The following is a 13,901-nucleotide window of genomic DNA, read 5'->3' as shown; positions in this document are numbered from 1 at the left end:
GAATTTTTAGAGTAAGACATTCCCTGTCCTGGGTGGTGCCTGTGGCTCAGTGGGTAGGGCGCCAGCTCCATATACCAAGGATGGTGGGGTTCAAACTTGGCCCTGGCCAAACTGCAACAAAAAATAGCAGGGCTTTGTGGTGGTCTCCTGTAGTCCCAGCTACTCAGGAGGCTGAGGTAAGAGAATTGCGTAAGCCCAGGAGTTGGAGGTTGCTGTGAGCTGTGACACCACAGCATTCTACCGAGGGTGATAAAGTAAGACTCTGTCTCTGAAAAAAAAAAAAAAAAGACATTCCCTGTCCTTTACATTTTCTTTCCTAAAATGACATCCTAGTGCTTTAAGAAGATATATTTGAAAAAGTTGCACTAATTCTGGGAAGATACTTCCCACTTTCAGAGGCTGTTCTAGCATAAGTCTTAGGAATATGGGAAGATTAAGGGTGAATCTGCTCTTAGATCAGTTTCCTTTTGCAGGTGAACTCCTGTTGATTTAGGCAGATTAGACATCTATTTGTCACATGTCCCCCCACAATAGCATTCTTGTAGCTCTTTTCCACAATCTGTGGTAAATGAAACTACTTAGAAAGGAGGAAGGCACCGCGTGGTCAGGTCATATATCTCCAAAGAGAATATTTGACAGTGAATTTCTGATCCTTCTGCTAGACTCCTTCATGTCAGTCTGGTGCATCTTTCTTGCCTCTGTGGTATGTTTACATTTTCCTACAAAATTGATTTAATGTTTCTACAGGAAAAAGAGGGTGAAAAAAAACCAAAAATCAACAGCACAATTCGACAAAGGGAAATTAAGCTTCACTTGTCATCTAAAGCCTTTAAATACGGCATAACATTGTCTGGGTGGACTGGTTATATTTCTTTCCCAAAGAAAGAAATGCCAGTAGTTTGGGTTTATTTTTTTGAGAGAAGAACGAAAAGATAAAAAGAAATTGAACCACGGGAAAATGTCAGGTCGTAGTCACTGATGACGCTATTTAAATGGTGTGCTGTAATCATATTAGGGCAGAGCGCATGGAATTCCTGATTTCTGCATGACAGTGAAGAAGGGCCAGCAATTATCTAAGTGTGTGTGTGTGTGGATATGTGAGTGTTCACTCTACCTTGCCACCCCATTTTGCTAATTCAATTGAGGGGCAAGAAGAGGTAATCCAGACAGCCGGAACCTGAGGGAAAGGTCTGCAGCTGTGTTCGGAGGGACTGGTGCGAAGAGAGAGGCTCAGTCTGACTTGGAGTTTGTGCTGTTGCACGTGAAGGCTCTGGAACTGCCCTAATCGACTGAAAATGAGCCGGCTACAGTCATATGGAACAGGTCTGTTTAGCCACATCGCTGGGTAGCATGGCAGATGGTAGACCGTCAATGGATGGTATTGATTGGCTGGATTTGCCTTAGGGTAACAAGACTATGGGTCCTTAAAACCCCGCTTCATCTTATTTCCCTTTGTGCAGCTCTGTACAGTAGTGGTTTTCTCTTCTCTCTCCCCTAGTCCCCAATATCCCCTTTTTCCCTTTTCAAATTAAAAGTCTCCCTTGGTAATCAAAACAGAGAGGTTACCTTGAGATAAACACTCTTTAAATTATCACCAAGGCAAGAAAACTTGAGAATATTTTATTTACTAGGCTGATTACATTTTAATGTTTGAAGAAAGTGACATTTTTTAATTAGTGTTTAAGACATATGGTGAGTGTACAAATTAGCTTATTTCATACAACCAGAATTTGATGAGAGCAACTCCTCCTTCTCACTCCCCAGTTAAAAATTGTCACTTGAAACTTAATGTATTCAAGGAGGTTAAATGGTATTAAGTGATGCAGCCTTGACTTGAAGATGAAGGAGATAGTCACTGTTGTGTGTAGGTAAATGTTGCCTTGATGGGCTGAAAAAATACTGTGTCCACAAGTTCCCGAGCTTTAATTTTGTCCAACCAAGAAGACTAAATCTCGGGTATTGCTGTGTGTTACTTTCTGTTTTAGACACATGGGAGCATAGAACAGTGCACGCATGCTTTATAAATAATAAGATCTTTCTTAAAATCAGGCCATACAATAATGTAAGTGATATAATTTATTTTTGTTCAGTTCTACATTCTTTGAACATCTCCCCTCTATCACTTGGAGCTTTCAACTTGGACATTATATTTTCTTCTTGACAGAAGAGCAGATTAATTGGGATAGACTGATACAAAGGAGAGGCCAAGGCAGATGCACATCCAAAATCGCACACAGAAATGTCCCACTTCAAGGCAGACCTTAGGGGAAAAGAACAGTGATGAGTAGAGCTGTGTGCCTGAATTGTTCTTGTGGTTATTCATCACATTCATATAATTGTGTTTTTCAAAGGGTTATTTAAGATTTAAGGGTTATTTTTCAGTGCCTTTGTTTTGAAGCTTTTGGTTATTTCCTGTATCAAATAAAGCTAATGTACTACTCAGAAGAAAAGTTGCAGCCTTTACCTCTTGCCTCCAGCTTGTGTAGTCTTCATACACACACATACTTTGGAATTGGGTTTTCATTACATGGGTAAGTACTTTTTCTGGGTTTTGCTACAGGAAAATATTTCCTTAGGTTTTTTTTTTAGTCCCCCCCCCCACCTTGTTCCATGTCGACCATCCTCTGCTGAATGAAATGAAGCTTGTTTGTGTTTCATTCTTCACAGTTCTTAATAGAATCGGTGGCAATGTTTTGTTCTGTCTCCTGACTTTGAGTCAGGAGAAGCAATTTTATTTATTTATTTTGACAAGATCACGGTGAGAGACAATCTTGCGTGTTAGGATGCTGGCATTTCTCAAGTCCCATCCTACATCCAAAAGCTGTTCCAAGGGGAGGAGGGGAACAGCGTATCTTTTAAGACGGTTCATTTGAATCTGTGCACTCTACCCACCTGGTGGTTATATAGTGAACTGTTACTTTAAAGAGTAGTTTAAACACCAGCCATGTTTGGGGCAGGCTGCTCTTGCAAAAGAGAGCAGTACATATAACAGGAGTCTACTGTGTGTGAGATAAGGGGAAAATTCAGCTCACTGACTAGAGGTTTTAATGTGCGAACTCTAGGGAAATAATATATTGACTGTTCCGTGGCGCGCAAGAAAATTGAAGAACCCTTTGCAGACGGAGTGCTTTGCAAAGGATTCTATCTGTTTCTCTTAAAACAAAATCTGTGGCAAGATGTTTGAAATCAGCAGGACGCTTAATGCTGCTTTGTTAAGTAATGAGGTAATATTTTGTCACTTTTTTCTGGGCAGCATCTGTTTTCCCCCACCCCCACCCCCTTCATTTTCCCCCCCTATGTTTATGAAGGATTTTTTTTCCCCCTCATGGAAGTCAAGGAAATACAATTCACGCTTCCATTTCTGTTCCTTCCTTTCGGTGCTTTTGGAGAATTTGGTTGTCTTTTTTTATTTGCAGTTTCAGCCGGCTGCTGTTTCCTATAGCCCATTGTGCCACGTAAGGCTTCTCCACTGCGCGGAGTAGGTAGTTATTAACGCTGAATTGGCTTCTGGTACAGTCCATCTGGACTCTGTGTGGGAAAGCTGGCTGCCGGCGACTGATGCTGAGCTATCTGCAACCTTTGGGATGTGTGCATGGTGGCGAGGGGCTGACTGATATGAGATTACTTCTTTTAAGGGAAATTGTTACTAATGAGTCAAGAAACTGCTCATTTATGGTAAGAGGGATACAGCAACACTGGCAGCCCCACGGTGCTGGGATATCATTTTTAGGTTGCCTCAGCTGCTTGAGTGAGACAAGTTTCTTTCTGTGGTGGTGGAGGATTGTGGCGGAAAAAAAAAAAAAAAAAATCATGCATGACTGGGAGAGTCGCCTGCCTGATTCTTGAGATAATATATTGAGAATCTGTTGCTTTACAAATGTCACACCACTGATGTGGCGGTCAGCCCCTCACTCCGAAAGATGAATGATACTATTGGAAATGCGATAATAAGGTTGACTTTTCCCAACAATAGGATTCTGCCTTTGTCTTTAGAGAAAAGGCCTCTGAGGACATTTGTGCATTTGTTTGAGGATTCTGTTGAAAGACTTTAGAGTGGAGGTTTTTGGAGAAGTGATCGATATACAAAGTGCATGGATTTTTTTTTAGCCTAAGAAAACCAGCGAGTTTATTAATACTGTAAATTAATACAGTTACTATTTTGGAAAAGTGGCCAGAATATCTTTTTATGTGCCTAATGTTAACTTATGGTTCACTAAGTGTGCAGAGGTTAGTGTAGATAGGAGAAAAGGATTTTTTAAAAATTCCATCTTTTATAACCTCCAGAGAAATACTAGGTAAATATTCTGTTCCAAGTAAGCTGATTTAATTTGTGTATTTGTCAGTGTTGTCTTAATGTTTACTTCTCACAGTATTGTCACATTGGTGAGATCTCACTCAGAGTTTCTGTTGTTAATCTGGAGGACATGTGCCTATCCTATGTGTCTATGTTGAGCCATTCAGAACACTTAACCGAGGAATTCATCCTCAGTACACAGTTCAACAGATACTGTCGTACTGTTATGACTCGTAGAACTTTATATACATTTGCTAAAAAAAATCTTTTTAAAAGTGTACTTCATTCAATATTGTTCCACTTGAAGGGATTACAATTTTAACATTTTTTACTTTTCTATTTCATGTATTTTCATTTTTACTAGGTAAATTTATTTATATTCAAGTCTAACAGTTCATGCAGTATACCTAGCACATGTTATTTTGTGGTGTATCTGTATTTTTTAAAGTGTGTATATATATATGTATGTGTGTGTGTGTGAGTGTTTATGTATGTGTGTTCTTGAAACAATAGCTTGGAGGGAATAGTTCTAATCTTTAAAAATGTAAAGTTGTATCCCTTTCTAATAATTGTTCACAGAGCCATTTTATTCTTGGACTTTGAAGCCCAGAAGTGTAACATATTTTTCAGCCCGTATTTCTACTCTGCCTAGTTCTATCTTATTGTCAACTCCAGCTAGAGATTAAAGACTACACTGAATTATGTCTTTGGTAATGTCTGTTACCTCTGTGTATTTATTGAGGAACAAACGGATTAAATTGTGAATTAAAGAAATAATGATAAGGTAGCCTTTTGCATAGGTTTGAGGCAAGAACTTCTCAGGCAAGCCACTTAAAAAACCCAGACCAGAACAACAACAACAAAAAATACTACTGAAGATTTGGTAGCGTAGAGGTTATAAAATGTGTAACACAGGCAGACAAACTCTGTACATTATCACGCACTTGCTAAATGTCTCTTTGTAAATCTTTTAAGAGACCGAAGGAAAAAAGACACCCTTTGAAGGACAGAAGTAAAATAACTTGTTTAGTTAAGCAAAATGGGCACTCTGCATAGGTTATGAAACCAGAGTGTTGTCAAATTTTTTTCTTGTCAAAAAGCATGTTTTACCTTCCTCTATAGCAGTGGGGAAAGCAACGGGAAAATGTGTTTTAATGGATTTTTACACATTCAGATCATGCCCCTATCCAAATTGAAAAATAAATTCATTTAAATAAATCATTCATCATTCTCTGTTTTGAAAAGCTTAGACAGAAGGCAGAAAGGTAGAGGCTGACAGCTGCCCCCCTCCACCCTCCATATTTTTTTTCTTTTTTGTTTATTAGGAAATAGTTTTCTGAGGCAAACTTGTATGAACCCAGTTCTTGGAACAAGCTTAACCTCCAACTTGCATGCTTTTGATAGGTTGGTCATGTTAGCTGCAGAAGGAGCACTACTTACTAAAAATCAGCAATATTGGGAAATAATAAAGTTAAAGTGTAGATAAATTAGCACATTAAAGTGCTTTTGTTGTATCTTTAAGCCTAGAGGCAGATCATTAAATATGTATTTCGCTAGAAAGCAACTGTCGGGAAAGATAAGGTGGTTGAAAATACCCTACACTGGAAAAGCCCTCCATCAGAAGGGTGGGATGGTTCAGCCCTCCGGACAGGAGAAAGGGAGGACACTCCCACTGTTAAGGTTTGTAAGCCTCCAGTGACCTGCAGTTGTTACAGTACTTTTGAGCGGGGAGGAGGGAAAAGGTAAAAATACAAGTATGGCTGTTGTTGCTTCAGCCGGGCCTTAATTACCAGACACAAGAAGCAGTTCAGAAATCTGGTCTCTGTTGTTGTAGAGGTCACCAAATCATTAACATCGTCAATCTGGCAGTAGCTAATTTAAATAGCACCTGATGTTGCAACGCCTCCCTTCGTTTCCCCAGCCAATCAGATCCTGGCTTCAGCTGACAGATGGTCCCATAAATGGATGTAAAAAGGGGAAGCTTCGAGCCAATTTCAGCAAGGCTCTGTTCAGTTGTTCTTATCTACATCCTAGAATCGGGGGTTTCAGCTCACTGCTCCTTTTCTTTTCTTTATTTTTCTTTCTCTCCCCCATTCTCCCTCCCAAAATAATTGATTTACTTTATAATCATCCGCACTGTGTTTTGTGGATCTTTAAATATATATAACAATAGTAGTCATCTAAAAAATATATTCTGAAACCTTTGCAAATTTTAAGAGAAGAGTCGAAGCTCTGGGAGACCCAATATTTGCCAATAAGAATGGTTATGGTAGGTACGACTAGATTTATAATCTGTTATTTGTGTTGCTGGAGGGAAGAAAAGCATCTACACCTTGACCAGTCTTACGCTTGCACAAGAGTTTAGTTCTCTGCTGCTGTTCGGTTCCTACATTTACTATCTCTTTTGTGTAGAGAGTGCGGGTAGGTCCTTTTATTGAAAAGCAGTGGGGATATAGACTGTCATTTTTCACAGGTCGTTGTCAGTTTTCCCTTCAACATAAAGGTGGGGGGGAGGGTGGGCTAAAATAACTGCTGGTTTGTTGAAAGAGGTTATATTACTTGAGACCATAATGGCAAAAGAAGGATTTTATTTCTGTAAGGGAGAGGGGGTTTGTCTATGTGCCTGGGATTTGTGGGGCTGGGGGGGTGGATACAGCGGGGTTAGGAATCTCTCCATTTCCGTGCTGGAAATTTAAACCTTGAGAGGCAGCTTCTGGATACTGAACGTTGAGATGGGCAGTTGTGTTTGGGGGACTGCGCAGTCAAAACGGCAAAGAGAGTGATTTATTTGGGCTTCAGTAAATGCTGCATCTTGTATTTCAAAGAGTTTCCTGTCATGACCTCATAAAAAAGAGGAGGCGGCTTGTATGTGTAGCGGTGCCTGGCGTGTTGAGTTGTTGCTTCCTTCTCTGGGCAGCAGCTCTGTAAGAAGGAATGTCAGCTTTTACATAACGTTCCTTTCTGCTTTTGACATACTGTGTGAGGGTCCATCTTCTTCTGATCACAGATGGAGTGGAATGGCTTGAAGATGGTAAGTGAAAAGAGGAAGGCAGCTCGGAGGTTCCAGCCGTGTGTGTGTGTGTGTGTGTGTGTGTGTGTGTGTAAGGACGGTGGACTGTGCATCGTAAATCACTGTGCTGATTGTGTGTGTGTGTGTGTGTTGATTAGTATTTCTCTTTTCTGAAAACCAGAATCCATCTCCAAGTGTAATGGCACTGCATGCACACAAGACACACACACTGCCTCTTCCATCAAACACACTGTAGCCAAGCAGGTTGGTGTCTTTTTTGACAATCAATGTCACCGTCACTGTTGGCTGGCGTGTCCACCGCCTCTGTGAGCCTTCAACGGAATTACACGACTGCTAAAGTTAAAGGCACATTTCTTTTTCAGTCTCATGCTAGGAGTGATGGGGAAGGCTGGGAATGAGGGGTGGAGGAGGTGAGATTCAGTACCAGCGGATGCAATTGTGAAACAGGACTTTCGGATGTGGAAGGGGAAGTGGAAAACCTTTCTGCCGAAGTAGTAAATCTATTTTTAGCATCATCTTTTTCTGAAAAAAGAAGCAGGGAAACTCCTTGAGTGCCGCTTCTGTCGCCTGATATTGACCCTGAAGATACGGCACAAAATGGCATGATCAGATGCCATGAGTGCCCACTTTGACTTTGAATTTTCACCAGCAATAGGTTTTACAGGGTTTTAGAGCTGGCTATGGGGGGAGGCTGTAAATTCATATCCATCCCACTTATTTTTCCCTAGAAAAGCCTGGGGAGGACTTTTCACTCTGCATAGATGTTATAACAAAGCTGTGGTCTTTTTCCCATTCTTAGAGGATTGCCTTTGTCTGGCTGCTTGTTTTGATGGGTGTAAAACAAATAAGATTAGACCGAGCAGCCCAACTGAAAGCGATAGCTGGGAGGAAAACCCAATGAAAGGTTGCCGGGGAAACGAACAGAGGAGAAGCCGAGTGGGGAGCAGGTGGCTATCATGAGAACACACTGCAAACAGTGTAAAAAAAAGAGGGGGGGACAGGACCTCGATTATCTTTGCTGTTCTTTGTGGCCAGCCCAACTTTAATTATTCTTTATAAATAGGTGTTAATTACATTTCTAACTCTGGTTTACAGTGATTTTTAGAAATCTATTTTTAAGCATCTGTTCTGTCTCCCCTGGTTTTTTTTTTCTTCCTTCTTCTTCTTCTTCTTCTTTTTTTTTTGTTGTTGTTGTTTTAAAAACAGAGAAAGAAGGAGAGGGGGAAGGGAGGGTAGGGAATCTTGCTTTTTTTCCTCCCCCCCTTTTCCCTGCTGTGAAATTGTACGTGCGAAAAATCGCAAGGAATCCTGTGAGCCCATTTGAAAAAAATGTAAATTATATTGAATGAAGTTGACGGAAGCATAATAGTGAGCTCTCACAGCTGATAGGCTCTGCAAATGATTTCTTAGAAATTTCCAGCAAATATTCGCAGGAAAATATAGGTAGAATGGATTTACCCTAAGCAATGACTTTGTGTTAGGTGATATTAGTAATTTTACTAAATCCGATGTTGATACCGTAGTTCGGGGGAGTTCACTGTATCTCTCATTTTATATCCTACCTAGAAATTACTTTACAGAATAATAAATGAAGAACTGTATTCTAGCCTTTTGCTTCCATTCCAGCCCTATGCCTCCAGTCACAGGAGCCATCAGGCTTGCACCCTCCATTTGGCATTTGGTCCTGATTCTAGTCTTGGCATAAACTGAGTGAAAAGCTGATTTTTTTTTTTTTTTTTGTTTTGTTTTTTAGTGTCTCTGAACGTCTGGGACCCATGTGTGTGCTAGGTGACAGGCGTCGCTCTTTTTTTCTCTCCCTAAGTGTGCTTTACCAATAGTCTTTTCTTCTCATGATGGTGGTTACCAGAAGGACTGAGAGGTATAGTATTTGGGTGAATAGGAGGTAGCGTAAAAACAACCGAAATGGTGAACTGTTACGTTTTTCTCCTGAGGGTCAAAATAGATACATGATCAGGTAACTAATTTTTGGAGTCTAAAACTGAGAGATTAAACAATACCGGAAGACATTAAGAGATTAGAAAATGTAATTGGCTTTACTGAAAGTATTCTTAATTTTTACTCTCCCCATTGCAAATCTCCAGGCACCCCCAGCCCGAATTTTTTCTCCTTGAAGACGTGTCTTTTTGCTTTTTCTTCTTATTAGAGAATTTAAAATTTTTGCTTTGACTCTTGGAGTAAAGATAAATAAACTTCTATTTTTTGCCATCCACTTGAACCTTGCTCTCATCTCTTGAGTACATAAGTTGCCTTTAAAAAGAGAACATTTTTTAAATCTCTAATATATATTTTTTAAATTTTCTGAGAATTTTCTGGCCATGTTTAGTTAAGGAAAAATAATTTCCATTAAAAGTATCGTCTTGGTTTGGGTTGTAAAAAGACACGTGGTTCTTCTGCTGACCTTTCTCGCTTCTTTGTCTTAAAAATATTAATACCTACTACCTGCATGTGGAGGTGTGCCTTTACGGGAGCACAGGGTTGACTGTGCACTTATTAAGGAGTAAAAATCTGATTGGAAATATTTCTGTAAAAAACACCTGCCTATATCTCAATCTTAATGACCAGAACATCCACGTATCTCATAGTAATAAAATGACTAAATCGTTTAATATTTAAATTTTTGAAAGGGTAAAATAAACACAGGTGGAAAGGTAGCTGAAAAAATGTTTTGAGAAGCATTGATTGACAGGATGACTTTCATATCTCATTTTTAAAAAGTAACACACAACTGAACCATTCATTTGCGATCTCAGGCCCATTCATTTTTACCTGCCACTCATTCAAGCCATCTTCCTGGCCAGATCTAGATGGCCTTGCTTCTATTTGATGGTTTACACCAGGCTTAAAACTTTTTTCTCTCTCTATCGCCTTTCCTTGGTCCTTTGAATACTAGGGTGTGACGAGAGGAAGGTCAGAATGTTGTGAGGTAATAACAATAGAATATTTTTTTTTAAAAAGAAAGAGAATTAGCCAGTTCTTTGCATTTGGAAGAGAATTAGCCAGTTCTTTGCATTTGGGTTCTAAAATCAGTCTTGAAATAGGATTTGGGACACATTAGCTTTCAGGTATTTTAAACTTAGGAATAATTTGTTCAAAATTTCAAGTCTAGAAATCATCATACGAGTGGTGCTTTGTGTGTGTTCTCAATGTCTCTAAAATAATTTGTTAGATGAATTGAGGTGTTTTTCTCAAGTTAGAGTTACTATGAACAATGAAAGGGTTTTCTCAGGGCAAGTCCTTTTCTTTGGCTTGATTTCCTCCCTTTGCTTTTATCTCCTTTTTATAGGTGGATTCTCTTCCTATACGTGGACCCAATAATATTCCTTCCATAAGGAGATATGCTGATTCATTTAGTCCTTGACATCTTAATTCCGTATTTTTAATTTAAAAAATAAGACAAATTATCTGTGTGTACTGCAAGTAAGGAATGGCGGTCTTGGCAGAGGTCATTGTACATGGACAGAAGTACTTTGACCTTGATAAATTTCTTCATCAGTTCCAATGATCTGTGGCCACCAAGAGCTTAATTTATATGCCTAGACACTTAATATGTACGCTTGTTGGTGAGCTGGCCAGCGGATGCTAGACACATGAGTATGCGCTGGCAAATGCTGCAATGCAGTATTTCTCCCCAATGTCATTGGGAATTTGGGGAGTAGGGAGGGATGTGAACATTTGCAAGCTTTAGCTTGCTATTTTCCAGTCAATGAGCTCTGTTGTACAGAATTGGTCACTTCCCCTTTTGAAAGTAAAGTCAACCTTTTATTTCCCACTGTCTATTCCCCTCATCTATTTGACAGCATGTGGAAAGTATATGTAAGGAAGAGAGGGAGAGAGATGTGTGTGTATCGGTGTGAGTGTGTGTTGCTGGGTTCTTGCCCCTGTCTTACGCTTTCCTTATTTGGCATTACCAAATGCGTATGCACTATGCACGCTTACTTATTGGAAAGATGACCAAATTGGGCTGTTTCCCCATAAGAAGTGGCTTCTTTTCATTAACCTCAAGAGGTGTCTTATGAGAAAAATATAAAAGTTCAAATATTCATCAAAAAGGACATATTCAGACCTTGAAGATTTCCATTAGTAACCAAATACATCTTTTTAACTGCCATTGAGAAACTATAAATGTGCACCATCATAACATTTGTGAGCTAAAAAATGTGTGTGTGTGTGTGTCTTTAGAAAGAGGGCTGTTTTTCTTTGGGGGCATTTAGACCTAATCTTTACTATTGGTAAAAATAAGCTGTGTTAGCACCTGTGCTTTGCCTTTCAAGTTTGTGTGTGTGTGTGTGTGTGTGTGTGTCTTTGTATGTGTGTGCGTTAGGAACATCCTTGTATTTTGAAAATCTCTGCATCTTTTAAGGGTAAAGGGCTTTTAAAGGTCACTGGCTATCTAAGGGTAATCTGTGGGTAGGTGGGAGTTGTCACAGCAGTAATTGCCTTAAATTATCTATTTAGCAATGAAAAGCGGAAAAAAAAGGTCGAGCCCAAGAGTAGAGAGGGGTACCAACATGTGGATCTGCACCTTTCCGGTGTAGGAGATAATGAGTGATAAATTTGAACTGGTGCAGTGCGGGATGCCCGATAATTTCTCAGAACCTTGTCTTTGCAGGTTCATTACTTCCTTGCTTGCTTGTTCACACCTTTAATTATATCCAGTTTTGGATGCTAGCTGGGGGCACCAAAGATGAGCCATTTTGTTTGTTGTTGACTTCATTAAGTATTCAGGCAGTGTGTTCACAGAGGCTTTGGAGTATCAGTGTTAGGAATCAAGCACTTTGGAAATGGAATTGTTACAAAGGAACCCAAAAAAAAAACAAAAATAAGAAGAAAGCAATCAGCCCATCTAGCTTGCTTTGGATGTTCACATCCACTCTGCTTAATGGTAATATTTATGCTGTTCCTTGTACATTCATTAAGAAATAACTTATGCAGTGTCAGGGCTCCTAATAGGCTGGTGGCGTCCACACTCTCGCTCTGGTTCTCATTCTCTCCTTCTCCCTCTCCTCTTCTCACCCTCACTGCATCCCTGAGATTCCACCTTTGCCCAGATCATTTTTAGGACTGACCATTTTCAGTTTAGGGAAGCGCATTATTCAGATGCTTGTTGTATCTAACACCTGAGGTATTTCCCCCCTCAATAAGTCTCCTTCTCTACTGGAATCAAGAAATGCTGAGAGCCATAAAAGAATCCTTAAATAAATTTTGGTTGAGAAAGCAGTAAAAATGTTGAGGAAATAAGGTCAGTGTAATTGTTGCGTTTGCGGTTTTTTGTTGTTTTTGGAAACTTATTTTTAACCACAAAGGTAAAATGCAAAACTAGCACATGTGATTTTTTTTTAATGGAAAAATATTTTACGTCATAGGTCTCTCCTGAAAATAACTTCCTTTGGACTCTTGGTTTGAAAAATAACCTTTAAACTTGAGTTTAATTTTTTGATTATTCATCTAAAGTACAAAACGTAATTTATCAGCTTTTTTCTATAGGAGGTTTAGTTCTTTTTTCAGGATGTAGGGAAACAGAGAAATGATCCGGACAAGATGGCGAACTCTGAAAAACATACCGCAGCCCAGAGGTTTTCTCTCTCCACACTTCATGGCATCACATCTTTTCCTGTGCCTAGGAATCAGTTATCCAATATTGTCATCTACTCTGTTGTAATAAGTAGCCCTTGAAGTTGTTTTGCCAGCAACAAATCGAATACATATTTGTTGAGGACTTACTATGTGCATTTCTTTGGAATGCGGAATTCGAGGTCACCATTTCTTTTTCATTTGACACTGATCAAAAAACATACTTAGGGAATAAGTCCCTGTGATGGGAGATAAAGTTAAGGTGAGGGATTTTAAGGTTGCGTATTGTATGGTGAGGTTTCTGTCAAATTTTGAGAAAAGATCTGTTGGAACATTTATGTACCTAAATATTTTTCTTTCTGTATTTGTAAAAGCCTAGCATGACTCCATACGTTAGAAATAAAAGTTCTTCTGGACATTTTAGTCTATAAGGTTCCACGTGTCCAGGAAGAAGTAAAGTTTGGACAGATGGAAGAAACTAGTCTTTCAGACACCTGCCCATGAAACTTGGCTAGCACCTATTAATTTTACAAAATTTAATGACCAGCTTCCAACAGAAATGACTCTTTGAATTCCTTTTTCTCTGTGACTCTGCAGGAACACCTGAATAGATAGTGACCCCTTTGGCATGCCCTTGTGCAAACTGGAAGTTTGCTAGTGAAGGAGAAATCATAGTTTGTCATACACAGCAAGATACTATGCGATCTGTGTGTGTGTGTGTGTCATAGAAAGGCAGCCTGTGACCCCCAGTGTGATCCGTGTGTGTGTGCACATGTATATGTATATGTGTGTGTTTATATGTGTGTTATAGAAAGGCAGCTGTGACCCCCCAGTGAGTGTGATCCGTGTGCACGCATGCATATGTGTGTTTATATGTATGTTAGAGAAAGGCAGCCGTGACCCCCCAGTGTCATCCGTGTGTGCATGTGCATGTGTGTGTATATGTGGGTTTATATATGTGTTATAGAAAGGCAGCTGTGACCT

The 13,901-nt window shown here is 39.6% G+C and overlaps 1 protein-coding gene across 10 annotated transcripts in view; it reads left to right on the top strand.

The window, feature by feature from the left end:
* Positions 1–1,233: 1,233 nt before the first annotated feature.
* The window catches only part of ELAVL4 (ELAV like RNA binding protein 4), a 92,106-nt gene continuing 79,438 nt past the window's right edge, over positions 1,234–13,901 (top strand). For 4 of the 10 annotated variants that reach the window (XM_003799930.2, XM_003799934.2, XM_023519151.1 and 1 more), the window contains exon 1: positions 6,280–6,563. In XM_003799930.2, the coding sequence (XP_003799978.1) occupies positions 6,555–6,563 (9 nt within the window). In that variant the 5' untranslated portion in view covers positions 6,280–6,554. Of the gene's footprint in view, positions 1,324–3,552; positions 3,676–6,279; positions 6,564–6,977; positions 7,326–13,901 lie in introns of those variants that run through there. The other 6 variants (XM_003799932.2, XM_023519150.1, XM_023519152.1 and 3 more) reach the window with 3 other exon arrangements.

Source organism: Otolemur garnettii, unplaced genomic scaffold (genome assembly GCF_000181295.1).
Source record: "Otolemur garnettii isolate 467f Iridium unplaced genomic scaffold, OtoGar3 scaffold00159, whole genome shotgun sequence".
Taxonomy (NCBI): Eukaryota; Metazoa; Chordata; class Mammalia; order Primates; family Galagidae; genus Otolemur; species Otolemur garnettii.
This window is presented reverse-complemented; position numbering and strand designations above follow the sequence as displayed.